We start from the raw sequence: 19,517 nt of genomic DNA, 5'->3' as shown, positions 1-19,517 counted from the left end.
TGGCTTCATGAGCCATGGGATTAACGGGTAGGCTGGGTCCCCAAAGATAACTATAGGCATTTCAACATCCCCAGTGGTTATTTTCTGATCTAGAAAGTCAGTCCCTTGCTGCAGCTGTTCATACAGACCAGAGTTCCTGAAGATGCAAGCGTCATGTACCTTTCCTGGCCATGCCACATTGATGTTGGTGAAACGTCCCTTGTGATCCACCAGTGCTTGCAGCACCATTGCCTTGGTGCTCCGGTGCCAAGATAGGGATATGTGTTCCATCTATCGCCCCACCACAGTTAGGGAACCCCATTGCAGCAAAGCCATCCACTAAGACCTGCACATTTCCCAGAGTCACTGTGGACGCACTCTGCGACTTAATGCACTTAGTGGGGACACACACAATTGACTGTATAAAATCGCTTCCTGCTTCTGCTAGGACTGACTTACTCTCTTAGTCATTCTAGTCAGTCGCACCATTTTTTGAGCAAAATTCTTTATAGGTCTGGATTTCTGGAACAGCCTACCTTATTATCTTGCTATCTCATTTCAACTCTCAGCTGAAGCATACTGTGTGATATATTTTGTAGTCTAGTTTCAAATGATGTGGTGACCTCTATTTCCTTGGGAAAATCAGTGTAACTACATCAATCTATATCAGCTGAGGACCTGACCCTTACTTTTTTGTACACATGGGTAGCAAAAGGTAGTGTGGTCAGTTTGTGGACCCAAAAAACCCCTATAATATTGTTCAAAGTTTTGTGCCCAGGTATAGTTGTAAAATGAGCTTTAAGAAGTGAATACAGTACTTAATCTTTGTTCATATAGACCAAAGCATACATGACAAGACACATGAGAAGTTGTGATGGTGCCCCCCATAAGGCTTTATGGAAATATAGTTATGAATGTATATATGACATAACTAGAATGTGTTTTATGCTATACATGCCATATAACATATCTCTGTAAAGGTTATGATCTACGGAATCTATTAATCCTATTTGTATGCATGTATCATTTTTGTATTCAAAGTTATGAATATTGGCTGCATACTTGTTTGATTCTGAGTAGGTTTTAGCGAAGCAGTTGGTCAGCTTTCTGAAAAAAGACTATTCTCAGTAAGTGCCCAATCAAGAAGCCCTTAAGCCAACAATGAACTCGGAGATGCCAGTCCACATGTGGGCTTTCCCAGGAATGTGGCTTCGCTGGTAAGGAACTCAGTCATGCATGGACATGTGACTTGTCCAGGTGACTCCAAAACTCCATTTTGTAGCTGGACTTTGCATAGAAGAGACAAGGGGGTCTCCACCCACAAGAGAGAGTCTATTTAAAACCCTGGGAGACCCCTCCATTTTGTCTTCAGCTGGCTAAAGAGAGCGCCTCTCCGCCCCCAAGGATACCTGAAAGAAACTGGAACAAAGGACAGTAACTACAGGGGGTGTGAGTGACTGCTGAACCCAGACTAGAAGGAGATTAGTCTATAAAAGAAAGCTTACTGGAACTGGTGAGGTTTTATCTATATTCAGTTTGATTAGACATAGACTTGCGTGTTCTATTCTATTTTGTTTGGTAATTCACTTTGTTCTGTCTGTTACTACTTGGAACTACTTAAATCCTACTTTCGGTATTTAATAAAATCACTTTTGACTTATTAATTAACCCAGAGTATGTATTAATACCTGGAAAGGGGCGGGGGGAGCGCAAACAGCTGTGCATATCTCTCTGTCAGTGTTATAGAGGGTGAACAATTTATGAGTTTACCCTGTATAAGCTTTGGACTCCATTGGGAGTTGCGCATCTGAGTGTTAAAGACAGGAACAGTTCTGTGAGCTGCTTTCAGTTAAGCCTACAGCTGTTAGGGGATGTGGTTCAGATCTGGGTCTGGGTTTGCAGCAGGCTAGCGGGTCTGGCTCAAACCAGGCAGGGCACTGAAGTCCTAAGATGACAGGGCAGGAAAGCAGAAAAAGAAGTAGTCTTGGCACATCAGGTGGAAATTCCCAGTGGGGTTTCTGTGATCCAACCCATCACAGAAGTCTCTCCTGAGGTTTTTAGATACTGTAATGCTTGGACTGAAGAGAGAAATTTCCTTTTTGCATATGAAGAGATATTAGGACAAGGAGAGCACTGGAAGCATCACGCTTTTAAATATCTTCCCACTGCTCTAATCCTTTGCATGCTAGTTAAAAATCCATGCAGACTGATATTGTTGCTCAAATGTCAGGTTATAATCTGGATTGCCCATCACAGCACTGGAAATATTAATACTTCACTAGGAGCCAGCTGCTATTTTTTATGAGCAAACTACACATTCCTTAGGAAACAAACACTATCAAAGGCAGGGTGATCTTAGGGGGTTGTATTTAAGCAATGTTCGCAATGGTCGGTGATGTGAATATGACCTGAGGATAGGATTTATCCCAGCACGAAGCACACCTTTTGCTCCACCTAAAATGGGGAAAAAACCAGCAGTGAAGGACACAAGATAAATACTTGTGCAGGAGTTGGTAAAGGTGTCTTTAGCATAATTATAATAATGCAGAGGTGACTGCCCCACAAGGGAAGGTGATGGGGGCAGCATGATCTTATGGAGTATGCTGAGAGAGATGGTCTTGTGGCTATCCCTCTGGGCTTACTGACTCTTTCCCATCCAATGCTCTCATGAAACACCAGAGCTGAAAATCCATGGTACAAGCTGTTGCAGTTCTCAGTGGCAAGGAGATGACAATTTCCCTGTAACCTCTCCATTATAAATATACTAGCCAATTTTGACTGATACTTGAGTTGTTTCCAGATGTGGAGGGAGATAGGATGAATATGACTTAATAAAGTATTAAAGAAAATTAGCTCGTGTGGTTCTTTTTTAAAAATGGGCTGGAATGCTCAGTACCTTCCATGCTTAAGCCCTAATTGAAAAGTACGGCTTAGTATGAATTCTGTGAGTTGGGGTGAATTTCAGCCTCAATGCTTAAATACGCAAATTTAAAATCATTTGTACTTCAATCACTACATCAGCACTAGGAGTTTCTATAGACTTTATTGTCATTTTCCTTTCAGTTCCAGAGTATAAAAGCATGCAAAAAATAGCCTCTCTCTTAATAGTACATATTTACACTGTAATGGCCACGTGCCATCACAATACAAAGCACATATACATCATGCTTCAGTTATAGTAGAATACATAGATTGCTATACCTCACACCAAATAGCACAACAGATGTGAATACCAACACAGAACAGGCATATAAATCAGGTACAGAGCAGCAAAATTACGGCACACATTATCATTGTAGCATTGTATCCTGAAAATTATAATTTATTTAGCTTTTATCATTCTTTTTGAAAACTTTAGTGTTGGAAACACTTTATGGAGAAGGAATGTTGAACGAAGGCGCATGCCTCAGCTTGAGGAAACGCTAAGCTTAAGTGACTTTGATTCAGTGAATGAAGGTTATTCCTGCATAAAAAGCTAGGGATAAATTGCTACTTCCTCTCTTTCCCCCACTCCAGTACATCCAGAGTTCTGAATGAAGCAGATCTTTTGTGTTTTTGTATAGTGTTCTGGACCAGGAAAGAAAATGCTTTCACTTTTTGTTCACAGGACAATTCTGTAAATGGGTTCAGGTGAAAAGCAGAATCTTAGGTAACACATGATGCACTATACAAAAATTCACTAGATGCCTCCAAGCCCTAAGAAATGCTGTAAAATCTGAAATACTGTAAGAGCTAATAATCTTTTTAATTAAAACACAATAAAAGTGCACACAAGCTCTAGCAACTCCACTTTCCTTTTTTTCATTTAGATTAGTATCTAGATGCCCTCTATATGGAGAGATTATTCTCTCTTTCCTTCTGTCTCCTTCTTGTCTCAAATCACTAAAACATTTGGCATTAGCATCAAGGATCAGGAACTGCTGCGTTACACCTGATCAGCATGCAGCAAGGATCTAGGGGTTTGATCCTGCACTGTGTGAAGGACTCTGGCCCAGATCCTGGAAATAACTTAAGCTCATGTTTAACTTAAAATTTGTGAGTAGCCCAACTGATGTCTATATACAAAGTGCTCAGTACCTTGCAGGATGGAACCTTAGTTGAATTGGAGAAGTAACATTCTTTGCTGTACAAGTCTTGAAAAGCCATGACACTGAAAGTTTAATTTGCAATCATGTAACAAATGATCTGTCACATACACAACTGCTGCTCTACATGGGAGACCTGAGATCTATGTGTTATACTGAGACGACCTTCTCTTTCTTGCACATTTTCTATACAGCTCTTTGACTTGCTGATGATGGGGAGAAAGAAGGTGGTCACGGTGTGTGGGGGGAGTTTTTTTTGTGGGGGAGGTAATGGCGGCTTTTACAGAGAGATGGGTATTTGTGAACAATGTCAATACAGCTTTGTTTGATCCTCCTGGACTAATCATGAGAAGAGACGACACATATATTCCTAGACTTTAAAGGATCTCACGTTGCAATTTATCACAAAATGCAAGAAAACAAATTTCAAGTAATATTTTAGGTAGTCATTAGAAGCCCCTGGGAGTTTTGATTTTTTTAAGGACTGCAGAATGTCTAACCTTAACTGTGAGCTGCCTGGTCAAGTAATGAATAGTAAAATCTGTTATGGGGACTTTCTTTCAGTTGCACTACAGGTATTTTGTCTCTGAGAAAGAACTATACCATGCTCTCTCTCCTTATTTTAAGACTCTGTTATATGGAACATTCCCTGATCTATAGATAGTTTGCTTCCCACCTACAGTACCAATTTGCCTAAGTAAAGAATGCTGTTGTAACAGCATTCTCTTTGTTTTGCAGAGATTTCAAGGTGGAGTGCACGTTTAAAAAGCATTTGTCAGAAAATTTTCTACTGAATTCCCAATACAATTTAGATCTCATTTTATTTATGCTGTATGGCTCTTAGACTAAGATAAATACAGGATTATTTATCCTTGCATCATTAAATTCTTTTCTAGCATCAGATCCTGCAATGTGCTGAGTTATTTAAACTCCCACTGAAATCAATGGGTGTTGAGGGCACACCATACCTCCCAGGAGGTCCTTGTGGAACAGAAATATGTCACTTACATCCAAATGATATTAAAACTCATAGTAGACCATGTATAGACTAATATGTACATTTAAATGGTCTCTTCCATAAATTACAGTGCACATTCACATACATGCCTATACAAAAGTGACACACTTCACGTATACAAAAACCACACATTTAGTTTCCACAAGTGAGCACTCAGCACCTTACAAGATTGGGCTCACAAAGAGGCCAAGTTATCATCTGAATTTGATTTACTTGTCAAAAGAATTTATTAGCCTAGAATTGGAAGCATGCAGTAAAACTGCATAGTAAGTTAGAAACTCTTTAATAGAAAGATATCTATGTTGATTTCATGTAGCGCTCATATTTTCATTTAAAATAAATTAGCATCACTTGAACTTACACACAGTAACTCCAGCTGCTATAGCAGGTAGCTCTGCCTGATAGGTTATGAAGAACCCAGTGTTACAAAGACCAAAGTCTGGGCTTTAAGGGGTACATTCTCTATAGCCCTCATGCTTATTTTGTTGAACATAATTTATTTCACACGACAACAGATCTCTGAACTTAACTTAGCCTCTGTTCAGTTGGTGCAGTTAAAGGGCTAGAAACTCTTATTATAAGGGGATTTGTTTTCAAATTTCTTGAATTTTAACTTGACTCACAGTCCATACTTTCCTGAAATAAATATTACAATTAAGATTGCAACTGCCCATCAAAGGAGGTAGATTTATTTACAGTTTTACTGCTTTGACATCATGATCCACGGAACAGTGAAATTCTTTTCATGAAATCCATTGCAACCAACATGGCACAGGTTTATCATACATAGTAACACAAGAAAAATCCTCACATTCTCTTTTTGTCCTTGATTCTGGAAATGTAAGCAGTTCAAGGGGTCTCATGGCTACCATGTTCAATTATGCTGTCTCCAAAGAGGAGTTTACATCAGAGCTTATGCTTTGCTATAAACACCTGCTTGGAAGACAAATATAACAGCTACGACAAACAGAACAAAATTAAAAGGAGGACTTGTGGCACCTTAGAGACTAACGTATTTATTTGAGCATAAGCTTTTGTAAGCTACAGCTCACTTACGAAAGCTTATGCTCAAATAAATTTGTTAGTCTCTAAGGTGCCACAAGTCCTCCTTTTCTTTTTGCGGATACAGACTAACACGGCTGCTACTCTAGAACAAAATTAGTTATTTTAAAAGCTGCTTTTTTTCAAGATTTTCACAGCCACTTGTTAGTCACTTATGACCCTGATCTCACTCCCACTAAGTCAGTGGCAAAACTTCCATTGTCTTCAATTTGAGCAGTATAAGACCTTAATCAGAATGTTTCAAATTGTACACAATTTGCAAATAAAATTAATCAAGCTAGCACCCTATTTCCTCTTAAAACAACAACAAAAATGACCTCTAAGTTGCCTAACATCTTTGAAACTCAAAGACTGCCCTGAAATGCAACCCACTGGCAATTATAAGTAAAGTAAAAAACCAGCAGATGATTGTCTTGTCAGAAGCTACTCAAACAAGATACAAAACTGTTGTCACCAAAGGAGTGAAAGCCAAAGAAAATCTGTGAACATGTCATTAATGTTAGCCACTTTTCAAATTATGCTTTATATGTTCTATATTAAGGTAAATAATATTATATATAGTAAATAAACAGGTGGGTCTTACAGAGATCTTTGTGGAACCTGATTCATTATCTTTTTAACCTACAAAACAGAGGATTTTTGTTTATTTCACATATCTCAAGACACCAAAAAGAACCATAGAAAAATCTAAATCTAAAACCATGATTACTACTGCATGTGCACTAAATTCTCTTGTAGACAACAATTATAGGAGCTGATTATGTGACTCAAACTGGAAAGGCTACACTATAAACTTCTGTTTCTTTACTTTGCACTGTCAAAGTCTCCAGCAGTCTAAAAGACAACTGACAAAATCTAACATGGCTGATTTCCTAGGTGTCTTTATAGACCTTTGCTGCGCAAAGGTGGAATCATGCAGATATGACACAATTACCAGCAAATACACATTATTTTTTATCACAGACAAATGGCCAGGAAACCACGGCACAACAGCAGATATAGTACACGTGCACACTGGGGTGAGATGGTGTTATAAACATCAAGAGTCACCGTGAATGCTTCACTCAGACTCTACAATGTAATAAGTATCTGAAAACAATGGGAATTTTGTTTGTAGTGTCCTGTTCCTATTGAAATACTCCCACCCAAAATGATAAAGATCTCTAATATGGCTACCCTTGCTAACAGACTTGACAAACTTTACCAAGTGTTATCTCTCAAGCTAAGAACTTAGATCTATTAATAATTTTTTAAAAAATGTACTTCACGCAGATTTAAAAGTGTGTTATTTCTCCACAAGAGAAATTTCTTTGAAGGCTTCTCAAATTAGACATAACTTAGTTACAACTTGGACTAAATTATAAGAGGTGACAAATAACAGTTTGCTTTACAAAAAACTGTTAGCGGTGTTTCTCACAGATATGGACTTGAGTACACACATTTTGATGAATTCAGGCACTGTCTTCTGCAGGATACTCTTGCAGCAGAAACAGTGCTGTTTAGTATATTAAATGGTGGGGGAGGATTTTGAATACAAAATGTAGGGATTGTACAAAGACATCAGAGACTGACTATTTCAGTCCTCCCCTCTGCTCTGCAGATCATCCCAATGCCCGGTATCTATGTAAAGAGAATGATTTTCATCCATTCTGGATAGGGCTTAATTGTCAGAGATAAAAGGCTAATTTTTAAAAAAAATAAATTTTATATCCTTTAAACCGCTTCTGTCCCATAGTAGAAAGGCACTATTGCTCCAAGCTACACTAACATTGCTGCAAACATGTTGTACATTTCACTCTGATAGGGTTACAGAAGTGGAATGCCATTTTATAGCATTCCCTTTAGACATGCACAGAAATTATTAGACTTCTTTTTATGCTGGCATAATTTCCCCTTTTTGAACTGTGTACAGATTTTAAGATTGCTTTGTGTGATGGAATTAGGATGATTTCTTGTCATCTAAAGAAAAAGAAATCTTGGGCTGAAAGCCAGAGATGACAAAGTCTCTGAAGTAGAATTCACTTTTGCCTGGATTGGAAGAAACAGGTCTACTGTGGTTTTTATTTAAAGGAACACTGAACATTTTCTAAAAACAATTTTGGGGAGAATTTAAGAGATTTAAAGACTATAAAAGCAACACAGTGTCCTATAGCTAAAGAAATAGCACATTAAGCCTACTCCTCCCAAAAATATTAAGATTTTGATTTGTTTTATTAATTGAGGCTGGGATTTTCAAAGCAACGCTAAAGGAGTTAGGCTCCCGAATCCCACTGGAAATTGAGTGCATAACTCCACTGGAGTCCTTTGAAAAATCTCCTCCATAATTTCAAAATAGATAGTTATTGAACCATAAATCCATTGGTTTAAGAAATAATCTAAATTCTCATCCCCCAAGTCAGCTAACACCACTGAGGCTGAACTGAAAGATTTTCTTAGTGTAGATAGATGTCAGGTGCTATATTCAAAGTTTAACTTCCTTATCAAGTTTACTGATATAAACTAAGTATAAAATTGAATTCAGAGTGTCAACTAAGGTTTTTGGCACCCATATAATTAAATGGTTTAAAGTCGCACCTCAGTTAAAACCAGTGCAACTTTGACTGTAGACAAGGCTAGAGCCCAAGTGAACTCAAGGAGAATACCTCTGCTGAGAAATAATGCTCCAGAATATTGTAATTGGCAAGTTCTTCTCTGTCAGACTTCTTGCCTGAGCTGAAGAAAAGAGTAAATGAGTTTTCCATCAGCACCATCCCTTTTACAAAAAAAGAAATATAACAATAACTCCAAGACTAGGATGATTTAAGACACCTGCTTTTATGGTTACTACTCTGTAGCATAAGTATAATAGATTACAACATTTTGTTATCCATAGATAGAAGGTGCTATTGAAGCACTATGCAAACTTTGATTAAAATTCGCCTCCCTGTGAGGTGGGGAGTATTATCCCACTTTTCCAGATGGATAAACTGAGGCACAGAGAAGTTAAGTGACTTGCCCAACTTCACACTGTGAGTCATTGTCAGAGTTCAGATGAAAACTCCCATTTCCTCACTCCCAGTCCTGTGCTCTGCAACTAGACCAGACACGTAAAGGCTACTGGTCTGCCTCTGCCTAGCTTTTGCTACACTGAATCTACATTTTTCAGAACAACACTTCTGTGTGATGAAAAATAACGAACTCCTGACACTGACAGAATGCTGCTAGCAGAGGTGCCTATTAACATATGTAATAATAAAAGAGGGATGTGGTGAAGAAAGTGGGTGACATTCTATGGCCTTTGTTTTGTAGGAGGTCAGACTAGATGATCAAAATTGCCCCTTCAGACCTTAAAAATTTATGATTCTATGAAAAATGAAAAGGGGAGGAAACTGGAGTGAAGATAAGATATAAACAATGGGTTTATAACTTTATCTCATTCACACCCTAAAAAGGGCCAAAAACCCTACCTCCTAATCCCGACCAGCCTTAATTTACCACTTTTCTCTCTGAAACAACATATATTCTAGCTGCCTTCCTCACAGAAAAAACCCATAACTTGCATTTAAATGCATAATAATAGAAAATACTCCTGCCTTTTGACTTTATTTGCCCTTTTTGTTGACACAGGTAAACATAGTGATAAGTAACAGTCAGTATGGAATTGTCAAGAACAAATCGCGTCAAACCAACCTGTTAGCTTTCACTGACAGGGTAACAAGCCTTGGGGATGGGGGGGAAGTGGTAGATGTGGTATATCTTGACTCTAGTAAAGCTTTGGATACTGTGTCACATGACCTTCTTATAAAGAAACTAGGGAAATGCAACCTAGGTGGAGCTACAAGGTGGGTGCAAAACTGGTTTGAAAATCATTCCCAGAAAGTAGTTATCAGTGGTTCACAGTCATGCTGGAAGGGCATAACGAGTGGGGTCCTACAGGGATCAGTTCTGGGTCTGGTTCTGTTCAATATCTTCATCAACGATTTAGATAATGGTATAGAGAGTACACTTATAAAATCTGCAGATGATACCAAGATGGGAGGGGTTGCAAGTGCTTTGGAGGATAGGATTAAAATTCAAAATGATCTGGACAAACTGGAGAAATGGTCTGAAGTAAATAGGATGAAATTCAATAAGGACAAATGCAAAGTACTCCACTTATGAAGGAACATCAGCTGCACACATACAATATGGGAAATCGCTGCCTAGGAAGGAAGACTGCGGAAAGGGATCCGGGGGTCACAGTGGACCATAAGCCAAATATGAGTCAACAGTGTTACACTGTTGCAAAAAAAGCAAACATAATTCTGGGATGTATCAGCAGGAGTCTTGTAAGCAAGACACAAGAAGTAATTCTTCCACTCTACTCTGCAATGACTAGGTCTCAACTGGAGTATTGTGTCCAGTTCTGGGCACCACATTTCAGGAAAGATGTGAACAAATTGGAGGAAGTCCAGAGAAGAGCAACAAAAATGATTAAAGATCTAGAAAACATGACCTATGAGGGAAGATTTTAAAAACTGGGTTTGTTTAGTCTGGAAAAGAGAAGACTAAGAGGGGACATGATAACAGTTTTCAAGTACATAAAAGGTTGTTACAAGGAAGAGGGAGAAAAATTGTTCTTCTTAACCTCTGAGGATAGGACAAGAAACAATGGGCTTAAACTGCAGCTAGGGAGGTTTAGGTTGGACATTAGGAAAAACTTCCTAACTGTCAGAGTGGTAAAGCACTGGAATAAATTGCCTACGGAGATTGTGGAATCTCCATCATTGGAGATTTTTAAGAGCAGGTTAGACAAACACCTGTCAGGAACGGTCTAGATAATACTTAGTCCTGCCTTGAGTGCAGGGGACTGGACTAGATGATCTCTCGAGGTCCCTTCCAGTCCTATTAAACACAGAAACCCCAATGTAAATCTGAAGTAACTCCATTGAAGTGGATGCATTACTCCAAATTTATAGCTGTGCAACATGACAATCTCATCTCAGAACTCATACTGGAAGCTATTCTCTCTCTCTCCTGTGGAACTGCTGCAGTACATAACCTAGGACATGACATAAATATTTTTGTAGTGGTTTCAGCCTACATTGCTGCTGACTTGGGATTCCAAACAAGCTCAAATCTCTGACCTCCTAATTCAACAACACTGAAGATTCATGATATTATTAAAACCACATTGGGGGGTGTTACAGCAGCATGCCACAGCAGAGGACCAAGTGCATAAAACCTAAAGTATTGAAATATTACACAAATGAGTTAAATTAAACTCAACTTTTGTCCTGTAGCTTTTCTGGGTCCTTGCTTACCATCAAAGAATCATCTACTGACATACTCTCTTATAGGAAAATGTCCTATTTCAGGGCATTTACTAGTAAACAACAGTTAGGTAAAAAACTCAAGATATAATCAAACACACCTACTGTCTCTCTCTTATGGTGGGGGAGGGGGTACTGGGAGGTGAGTGTGAAAGGAGAATCAGACTGCCTTAAATGACAAATAAAATCCATTGTCTCATGCTTTCAGATCAGTAAATACAATTCCTGTCCACACATTAGCACACAAATGGAATCAAATCCCAGCCCTCTGGGAACAGTACACTCTATAAGCAAATGCTCTTGGTGCACTAATCCATCATATTCAGATGAATATTAGGGCCTTTAACAGTTCAGGGACAGTCCAAATCTCAATGCAGATGGGTGGGAATATCGTATATTTTCAATATTGTACTAAAATGACTCTAATGTGGCCCTATATAATGCAAAAATAAGAGCTATATAATGCAAAAATAAGAAAGAATGAAAAGCACAAAGAATTACACAGTGGAAGATCTCATCCTACTTCAACAGAAGTCAACAGGAATTTTGTCATTGACTTCAGCAGAAGTAAGACTGTGCCCCAGTAAATTTAAGCGCTTGAGTAATAAATAAAAGTTAACCTAAGAGAGGACACCTGGCTACTGCATATCTTTTTTCTTGGTACTTTGAATGCAGAATGCAAAAAGCTGGAAAACATCTTGATGGCAAGTGCCCTATTAGATAAAGTTTGGTTCTTTGAATTATAAATAAAAACACATTCATTGGTCAAGATACCAGACAATAATGACCGTACAACATAGGCTCAAATGGAGAATGAGGCACATGTCAAATACAGAGAAACATCTTACATGTTGAATGAAGCCAATGAGTAATACAACATAACATTCCGTGAATAAACCATTTCCAAAGAACTCGCACTGTTAGTTGTTGTTGCTTGTTTCCTCTTTTCAATTTCTGTTTTTCAGGTCACAAACTTTGGTTCATGAGAGCAGAATGTGTGGGACACAACACAATGGTTACAACAGCAGTAAATAACCAATCCAGGACATGCACATGGCTTCAGGAAGTAGCCTCATCTTCACAGACGTCAGGGAGATCAAGGTCCTTTACTCCTTCTCTGCTCCCTTGCTTTCTACATGAATGAATGAAGGGAAGTAAATAATTAGAAACAGGCATTTAGAAAAATAGAGCAGGCGTAGTTTTCTCTAATAGGCAAGCCAAACCAATAACATCAATAACTAGATGAAGAATGACATTCAAACAAAACTGTATTTCCTTAAAAAGTATACCATGTAAACAGTTAAACTGTGATAAAGAAAAATGCATCAACATCAGTGCACTGATCACTCAAGTATGATAAGACTTGGTATCATGAGGCTACAACTCCTTAGTTTGTCAAAATACATTCTCAACTTCCTTTTATTGCACTAGTACAAGAGATTTAATTCTCAGAAACAGACATATAGAAAGGCAGCAATGTTTATAAGTTTATTTGGTTTATATTTTTAAACTCTACTTGTTTCACTGATTTTATGGTTTGACATCTGCAACCCTTTTTCCAAAGCTCAACTGCAAACGGCAGTTATGTTCCCTCAAGGCCAATGAAAAAGTAGCCAACTGCTGCGTTGCAATGGCGACTGTAAGTTCTTTGAAGCGGAAATCACATCTTCCTGTGTGTTTATACAGCATCTGGCACAACGGGGGCATGATCCTCCTTGAGTCTCTGGGTGGTACTGCAATAATTATAACTTATAATTAATATTAATAGAATTAGAACATAAAGCTGATTAAAATGCCAATTATATGCTTTTCCCCCAAACTGTCCCTTTTTTCAGCTTTTCCAAGACAAACCCAAACTAGAAAATATTAGTTTTTAAAATGTTTTTAAGAAAAAAAAAATAGGTTTTCGATAAAATTTTTTTGATTTTTGAAATCCAAAACCTGAAAATATTTACTGAAAACTACACCAAAAGCTGAACATTTTTACAAAAACTCAAAATTGTTCATGATAATTCAAAAGTTTTACCAAAAATTTTCAGTTTCCAATTTCTGATAATTCAATGAAAAAGTCTGAGAAAACTTGCTCAGTATTAGCCACAAAAACAAATGAAGATAACTTACTTATATTTGTCTTACTTCACAAAAGTCTTCAGCCTTTTCAGAATGCTCCTAAATTTCAACTTCCTCTCTTGCAGATTCAAGAGACTGATGGGCTTGTCTCCACTGCAAAGTCAACTTGAGTGTTGCCCCTACTTGAGTCCCATCCACACACAAAAACCTTAACTCAAGTGTGGTGGTGCTTTCAAGGCCTTGTCTCCACTTGAAAGGTTTGCTGGTATAGCTATTGTTCTACTGGAGATGCACGTTATACTGGCAGAACAGTTGGCAAGCCTGTCAAGTGGTGAAGACTCCAGCTTAAGTTAGTGCAACTTGTCAAGTGCTAACACAATCACTTTGCTGCTAATACAACCACACTGTGTGGCTCGACTGTTATTTCACAATATGTCTGCTCTCACCCGAGCTTGACTAACTTGAGAGGAAGTAACTAGAGTGTAGGTAACTTGAGTTAACTCTGCAGTAAAGACAGCCTAGGAGAGGTAGCAAGGCTAGTCAACTCTTAAAACTGGTCAGGTGAAATTTTTTTGGAGATCACACCTTATCAGTTAATTTGAAGCTGTATCAAAAGAACGCTTATGTCTGAGCTGTATTTTAAAGAGTGAAACAGAAAAAACAATGGTTGCCATTAAGCATAATTCCATTCCTAAGTGCACCATCACAGCCCAGGTGATAAACCTGACCTTGAATATAGACAACTGACCATTTCCAAATGCACTTTCAGGCCTGACTTCAACATGCTGAGTAATAGATCCATCTTCAGTGGCTGATCTGAGTTAATTCAGGGGCTGTCATCACCCTCTTTAAATGATTTATTACCGTGAACAGGAAAGCAGGTTTCATTATCAGATATAATGCAAGCAGGTCTGTGCAGTGGGATAACGGCAAGCATAATTCAGCAGCAGATGGTGTCTCACGGGTTATTTAGAGCCTGCTGTCATTTTGTACTATTTGCTACTGTCTGCAATTTGATGAATCAGATTAAATGTTTCCCTGTAATTCTCAATAGCTGATACCTGTCTGTATACCTTGTTTTAGCATTAAAGGCAATGTGATCCACAGGATGTGGAATGGGTGCAATATAGCATAAATTGCCAAAACATTCAATACAATACTGAATATCAACTAAATTTATTTTCTACAGACAGCTGGGGTGATCTTGCAGTAAGTAGTCTGCAGTCTGTGCTGCCACATAGGAGACGTGACTACATGCTGAGAGGACTGAGGCTAAATGCTAGTCTCCATTAAATAGCTTTTCTTAAGGTGTTATTTTGTATTTGCGTTACATTTGTTAATAGAAGGCTAATGAACCTTGCTCTATGTGGGTATCCAACACGCTGCACTGTTGAGACCATTGTTAATAGTCGTAATAACACATGGCACTCATCTAGCAATTTTTGTACATCAATGGCACAAGCTTCACAACATAACAGATAGTAAAATTAGGATAGAGGCAAAATAGTATTTGAGTCATGATTCCTAGTCCCATGTTCAGTCATAGCTCGCTTACTCTCTGTCCTGTTAACTGATAAGGATTCTTCCCTAATGCCATTTATGCCTTGACTGTGGGCCAATATCTGTCCTCATTTATGCACTTGGAACTCCCACTGACTTCTGTGGGAATGAAGGCAGAACATCAATGGGAATGAAGCAGCCAGGAGTTGTGCCTGGGTATCTGAGAAGAGAATTTGGTCCTATGTATTTAAAGAAAAATGGCTTCAGACCCATGGCAGCATCTCTCTTGTGAACAGTTTGTTGCACCTCTGAGGTCTATTCATCAGGAATCAATCACAGGTTTCATTTTCACCAGGCTGTGTTATTCATTCCAAAGCTGAAGCACTGTCTGCACTGGCAATTTGTCTTAGTTCTAGCAATCTCTGGCCAGCCACTGAAATATCTGTATCAGTGCAAAATAAGTGTTGGCAAGATAACCCTCAATTTGCACAGATTGAGATTACTCGCTCTTGAAACCAGGGTACACGTCAATGGAGCCAACTGGCCACAGATGGCTGCAATCAGGGTAAATTCCCAACAGAGACAAGCCTCAGTCATGCCCTTACTGGGAGACCATACATATGCTGCTGTTAGGGCTAAACAGGAGGCTGTGGTTGAAACCAAGTATCATGGTGCAAGTGGTGAACTTTTGTATTTTATTACATCTCTCTAGCCTTAATGGATGATGATACAGGGGGTTTCTCCTGAGCTTGATTTTTTGAGCATGATCTTTCAAGTCAACATAGGCGCAAAACTTCCTTTGACTTCAGTGGGCCTATCTATGAATTCTTTGACTGTACATCCAAGTGGAAAAGACTATTACTTACACTAAAATTTTCTCTTTTTTCAAAATTGAAAACAGTCCCATGCATCACAACCCAAATGCCAATAAAAGTGCTACATCAGCCTTTATTCTGCTCAGGTCCTTCCCAGTACGTTTGGAGAATCTTTTCAAAATCCTTCACTCTTGCAGCAGGAGGTGTCCCTAGCTTGATTCATCTATTTATTTTACAGTGATAAATGAGCTCCTAAGCAAACAATTGTCTCCATAATAATGGAGCTGCTCAAATGGAATTTCAAGAGACATGATTAATTTCCAAGCATTCATCTGAAACCATCTCTGTCAAATTCCAGGCAGACTAATTATGCTTTGAGCTGGCCGTGCAAAGCGGGATTTTGCACTGAGATGTCTTTTTTTTTTTAATGATCTCCAATGGTTTACATTAACTACAGTATTTTGTTGTTGTTGTTTTAAATTGGACGGCATACTTTGTGGACCAATCTGTGGAATGTGTTGCAAAATATGTATGCTGTCTGCTTAAGTCCTGATTGAAATGAGGCATGTTGAAATGTAGACCAAGAGGTTTTGTCCATATCAGTCATCACAGCAGAGTCCCAGAAACTTGAAGAGTAGAGGTATTGATAGAATTACCTGCTGCATATTTGGTTGTAGCCACATCTATTAATCTTTCATAAGGTCTAAATATTAGAGATGGGCCTGAGCTGCAAGTTCAGATCCAGATTCCCAAATTTTGTGGGTATTGGATCTAGGGTTTTGGATTGAGCCCGCTCTCTGCTAAAACTCACCAAGTCTCCCTCTCCCATCCTTCCCAAAAGAAAAAAAAGAAGAGTGAGGAAACAAATGACCAAGAAAAATCCCAAGTAACTTAGAGAATGAATGTTAGTGTCACACACACATAAATACTGTAACAAACTACATAACTACTGTAACAAAACTGCTCCTATATGAAGGATGGAATTTTATGTTCTCAATAACACAGAAAGCATGACAACTGAGGAGAGGATTTATAACTCTACTGCATCCAGGGGAAACACAAACACACAGTTACCTTAAAGATGGATGCAAATATAGAGATGAGCTTAAGAGGAACCTGTCCCTAAGGGCAAACAATGAGATAAAGGAAGAAAATGTTAAAGAAGATGTTGGCAAAAGGCAAATGAGCACATGTTTCTGAATATTAAAGGAATGAAATTAAACAGAGGATGGGATATTAGTCAGCAATGTTTACTAAGGCTAAAGACCAAATAAAAAACCATGACAGTTAATGCTGTCACCCATAGTGCAGTTCTGTGCATACACCTGTGCTAAAGGCAACTGATCCTGCAGGGTGCCAATTGCTTCCAGCAAGCCGTTCAGTGCCATCAACACCTAGTGAAATCAGTGGGAGTTGAAGGTGTTCAGCAGCATACAGGTCTGTGTCCCTAGCATGTAGAAGTCTTATGAACATGTAGTGTTATTAATTGCCAAAGGACACAAGTTGAGCAGGAATTAGACACAAACCACTGAATAGATGATGGGTGCTTCTGTATGTGATGCTCCTAGTGTAACAAGATGTTGTGATATTGTGTGCTGAAGTTAGTCTGTAAACCATTAGTTAGACTCTAATAATACTTACCCTTGCCACAATATGGGCCATAGCTTTTAATAAAAGCACACATCCTTCCCTCGCAATGAAAAATATATTAGTGTGAAATTTACTTGGACAGGATTTTCCGTTGACAATGTGTATGTATTATTTAGTCAAAATCTGCATGCTAATATACAGATGCCCACAGAATTTTAGCAATGTTAAGAGACTGACTTGGGGTACATTTACACAGGAAAAAAAAAAACACCTTGCGGCAGTAAGGGTCAACTGACTTAGGTTTGTGTTACAGGGCTAAAAATGGCAGTGTAGATGTTTGGGCTCACGCTGGAGCCTGGGCTCCAAGACCCTCCAAGTCCTCATTCTCAGAGACCAGGCTCCAGCCTGAGCTCAAACATCTACATTGTTATTTTTAGCCCCAAGCGCAAGCCCCATGAGCTCAAGTGAATTGACCCAGGCCCTGAGATTTACTGCATGACCTGGGCTCTGAGACTTACTGCAGGGGTGTTTTTTTGCTGTGTAGATGTGCCCCCTTAAACACACATTTTGTGAAATTAAGAGTTAAGTCAAACTTTGCATCCTTTCTGCAGCCAGTCTCCTGCCAATACCATCAACAATGAAGACTTTAATCTGGCTACAGGTGTCAACAGGCTATGTTTTAAAAGTGAACGTAATTTTAGTAAAAGGTGCTGGACTGTTAGCCCTGGGGCTGGTATCCTCTCTCAGCACAATAGGTAAGAAAAGTCTTGCCCATGCTGCCCCACCAATGGGCCTCAGTTGGGTTTTGGAGAGAGTCATAGGCAGCAGGTATTATAGGCAAGGAAGGCTTTGCCTCCCCAAACAGCCTACCGTAGCCCCTGCCCGCAGGCCAGTATGCCTCCTGCAGTGACTCAGGGCCTCTGATGCTGGGCTGTGCTGCCTGCCCAGTGCTGGCCAGCCGAGCACCGGGATTGGGGGCCACCCGGAGCTGTGGGTGCGGTGACTGCGCCGCACGGAGCCCCAGGGCTGGGGTCACAGCGGCCGCACTGCCCTGCCACCCAGAGCCCCAGGGCTGGGGGTGCGGTGACCGCACTGCCCGGAGCCCAGGGGCTGGGGGCACAGCGACCGCACTGCCCTGCCACCCAGAGCCCCGGGGCTGGGGGTGCGGTGACCGCACTGCCCGGAGCCCAGGGGCTGGGGGCACAGCGACCGCACTGCCCTGCCACCCAGAGCCCTGGGGCTGGGGGTGCGGTGACCGCACTGCCCGGAGCCCAGGGGCTGGGGTCACAGCGACCACGCTGCCCTGCCACTCAGAGCCCCGGGGCTGGGGGTGCGGTGACCGCACTGCCTGGAGCCCAGGGGCTGGGGTCACAGCGACCGCGCTGCCCTGCCACCCAGAGCCCTGGGGCTGGGGGTGCGGTGACCGCACTGCCCGGAGCCCAGGGGCTGGGGGCACAGCGACCGCGCTGCCCTGCCACCCAGAGCCCCAGAGCTGGGGACGCGGTGACTGCGCTGCCTGGCCACCTGCAGCACTGGGGCTGGGGGTGCTGTGGCCGTGCTGCCCAGGGGCTGGGGGCATTGAGGCTGCAGTGCACTGGGGCTGGGGCCTTTCCTCCCCCCCAGCAGTCTGGCACTGGGGGGGTCACAGTGGGGGTGCTTTGGGCTCCTGCGGGGGAGGGGGAGGTAGAAAGAAAGGGGCGGGGCCTCAGGCACAAGGGAAGGGGCTGGGGATTAGACTTCCCGGGCAGCAGGGTCACCATCCACCTGTGGAGAGAGCAGGTCCTGGCCTATTCAGTCCTTGAACTCTGTTGAGACTTGTCAACAAACCTGACAACTCTTTGTGGTGACATGGATACCTGTTAACAAGAACTAGACCGAGACTGCTAACCAATGACCAAAAAGCCACCAGTCAGTCACGGCCAAACTGGCCGTGTTTGAACCAGCGACTCTCAGATGAAAGGCTCCATTGTTACAGCTATTTGCTAAACCTCACTGCGTAGGTGCTGGAACTATGCGTGCTGGGGATGCTGCCACACCCCCTGGCTTAAAGTGGGGTGTGGCAGCATCACTTTGGATCAATGTCTCTCAGCACCCCCATTATACAAAT

The 19,517-nt window shown here is 40.6% G+C and overlaps 1 protein-coding gene across 6 annotated transcripts in view; it reads right to left on the bottom strand.

Annotated features, from left to right (window-relative positions):
* Positions 1-3,003: 3,003 nt before the first annotated feature.
* The window catches only part of CAMKK1 (calcium/calmodulin dependent protein kinase kinase 1), a 203,850-nt gene continuing 187,336 nt past the window's right edge, over positions 3,004-19,517 (bottom strand). For 5 of the 6 annotated variants that reach the window (XM_048824468.2, XM_048824467.2, XM_048824470.2 and 2 more), the window contains exon 16: positions 3,004-12,567. In XM_048824468.2, coding sequence (XP_048680425.1) covers positions 12,495-12,567 — 73 coding nt within the window. In that variant the 3' untranslated portion in view covers positions 3,004-12,494. Of the gene's footprint in view, positions 12,568-12,910; positions 13,169-19,517 lie in introns of those variants that run through there. The other variant, XM_048824472.2, reaches the window with a different exon arrangement.

Source organism: Caretta caretta, chromosome 17 (genome assembly GCF_965140235.1).
Source record: "Caretta caretta isolate rCarCar2 chromosome 17, rCarCar1.hap1, whole genome shotgun sequence".
Lineage (NCBI taxonomy): Eukaryota > Metazoa > Chordata > Testudines > Cheloniidae > Caretta > Caretta caretta.
The sequence above is the reverse complement of the archived record's forward strand: the minus strand, read 5'-3'. Positions and strand labels throughout refer to the sequence as shown.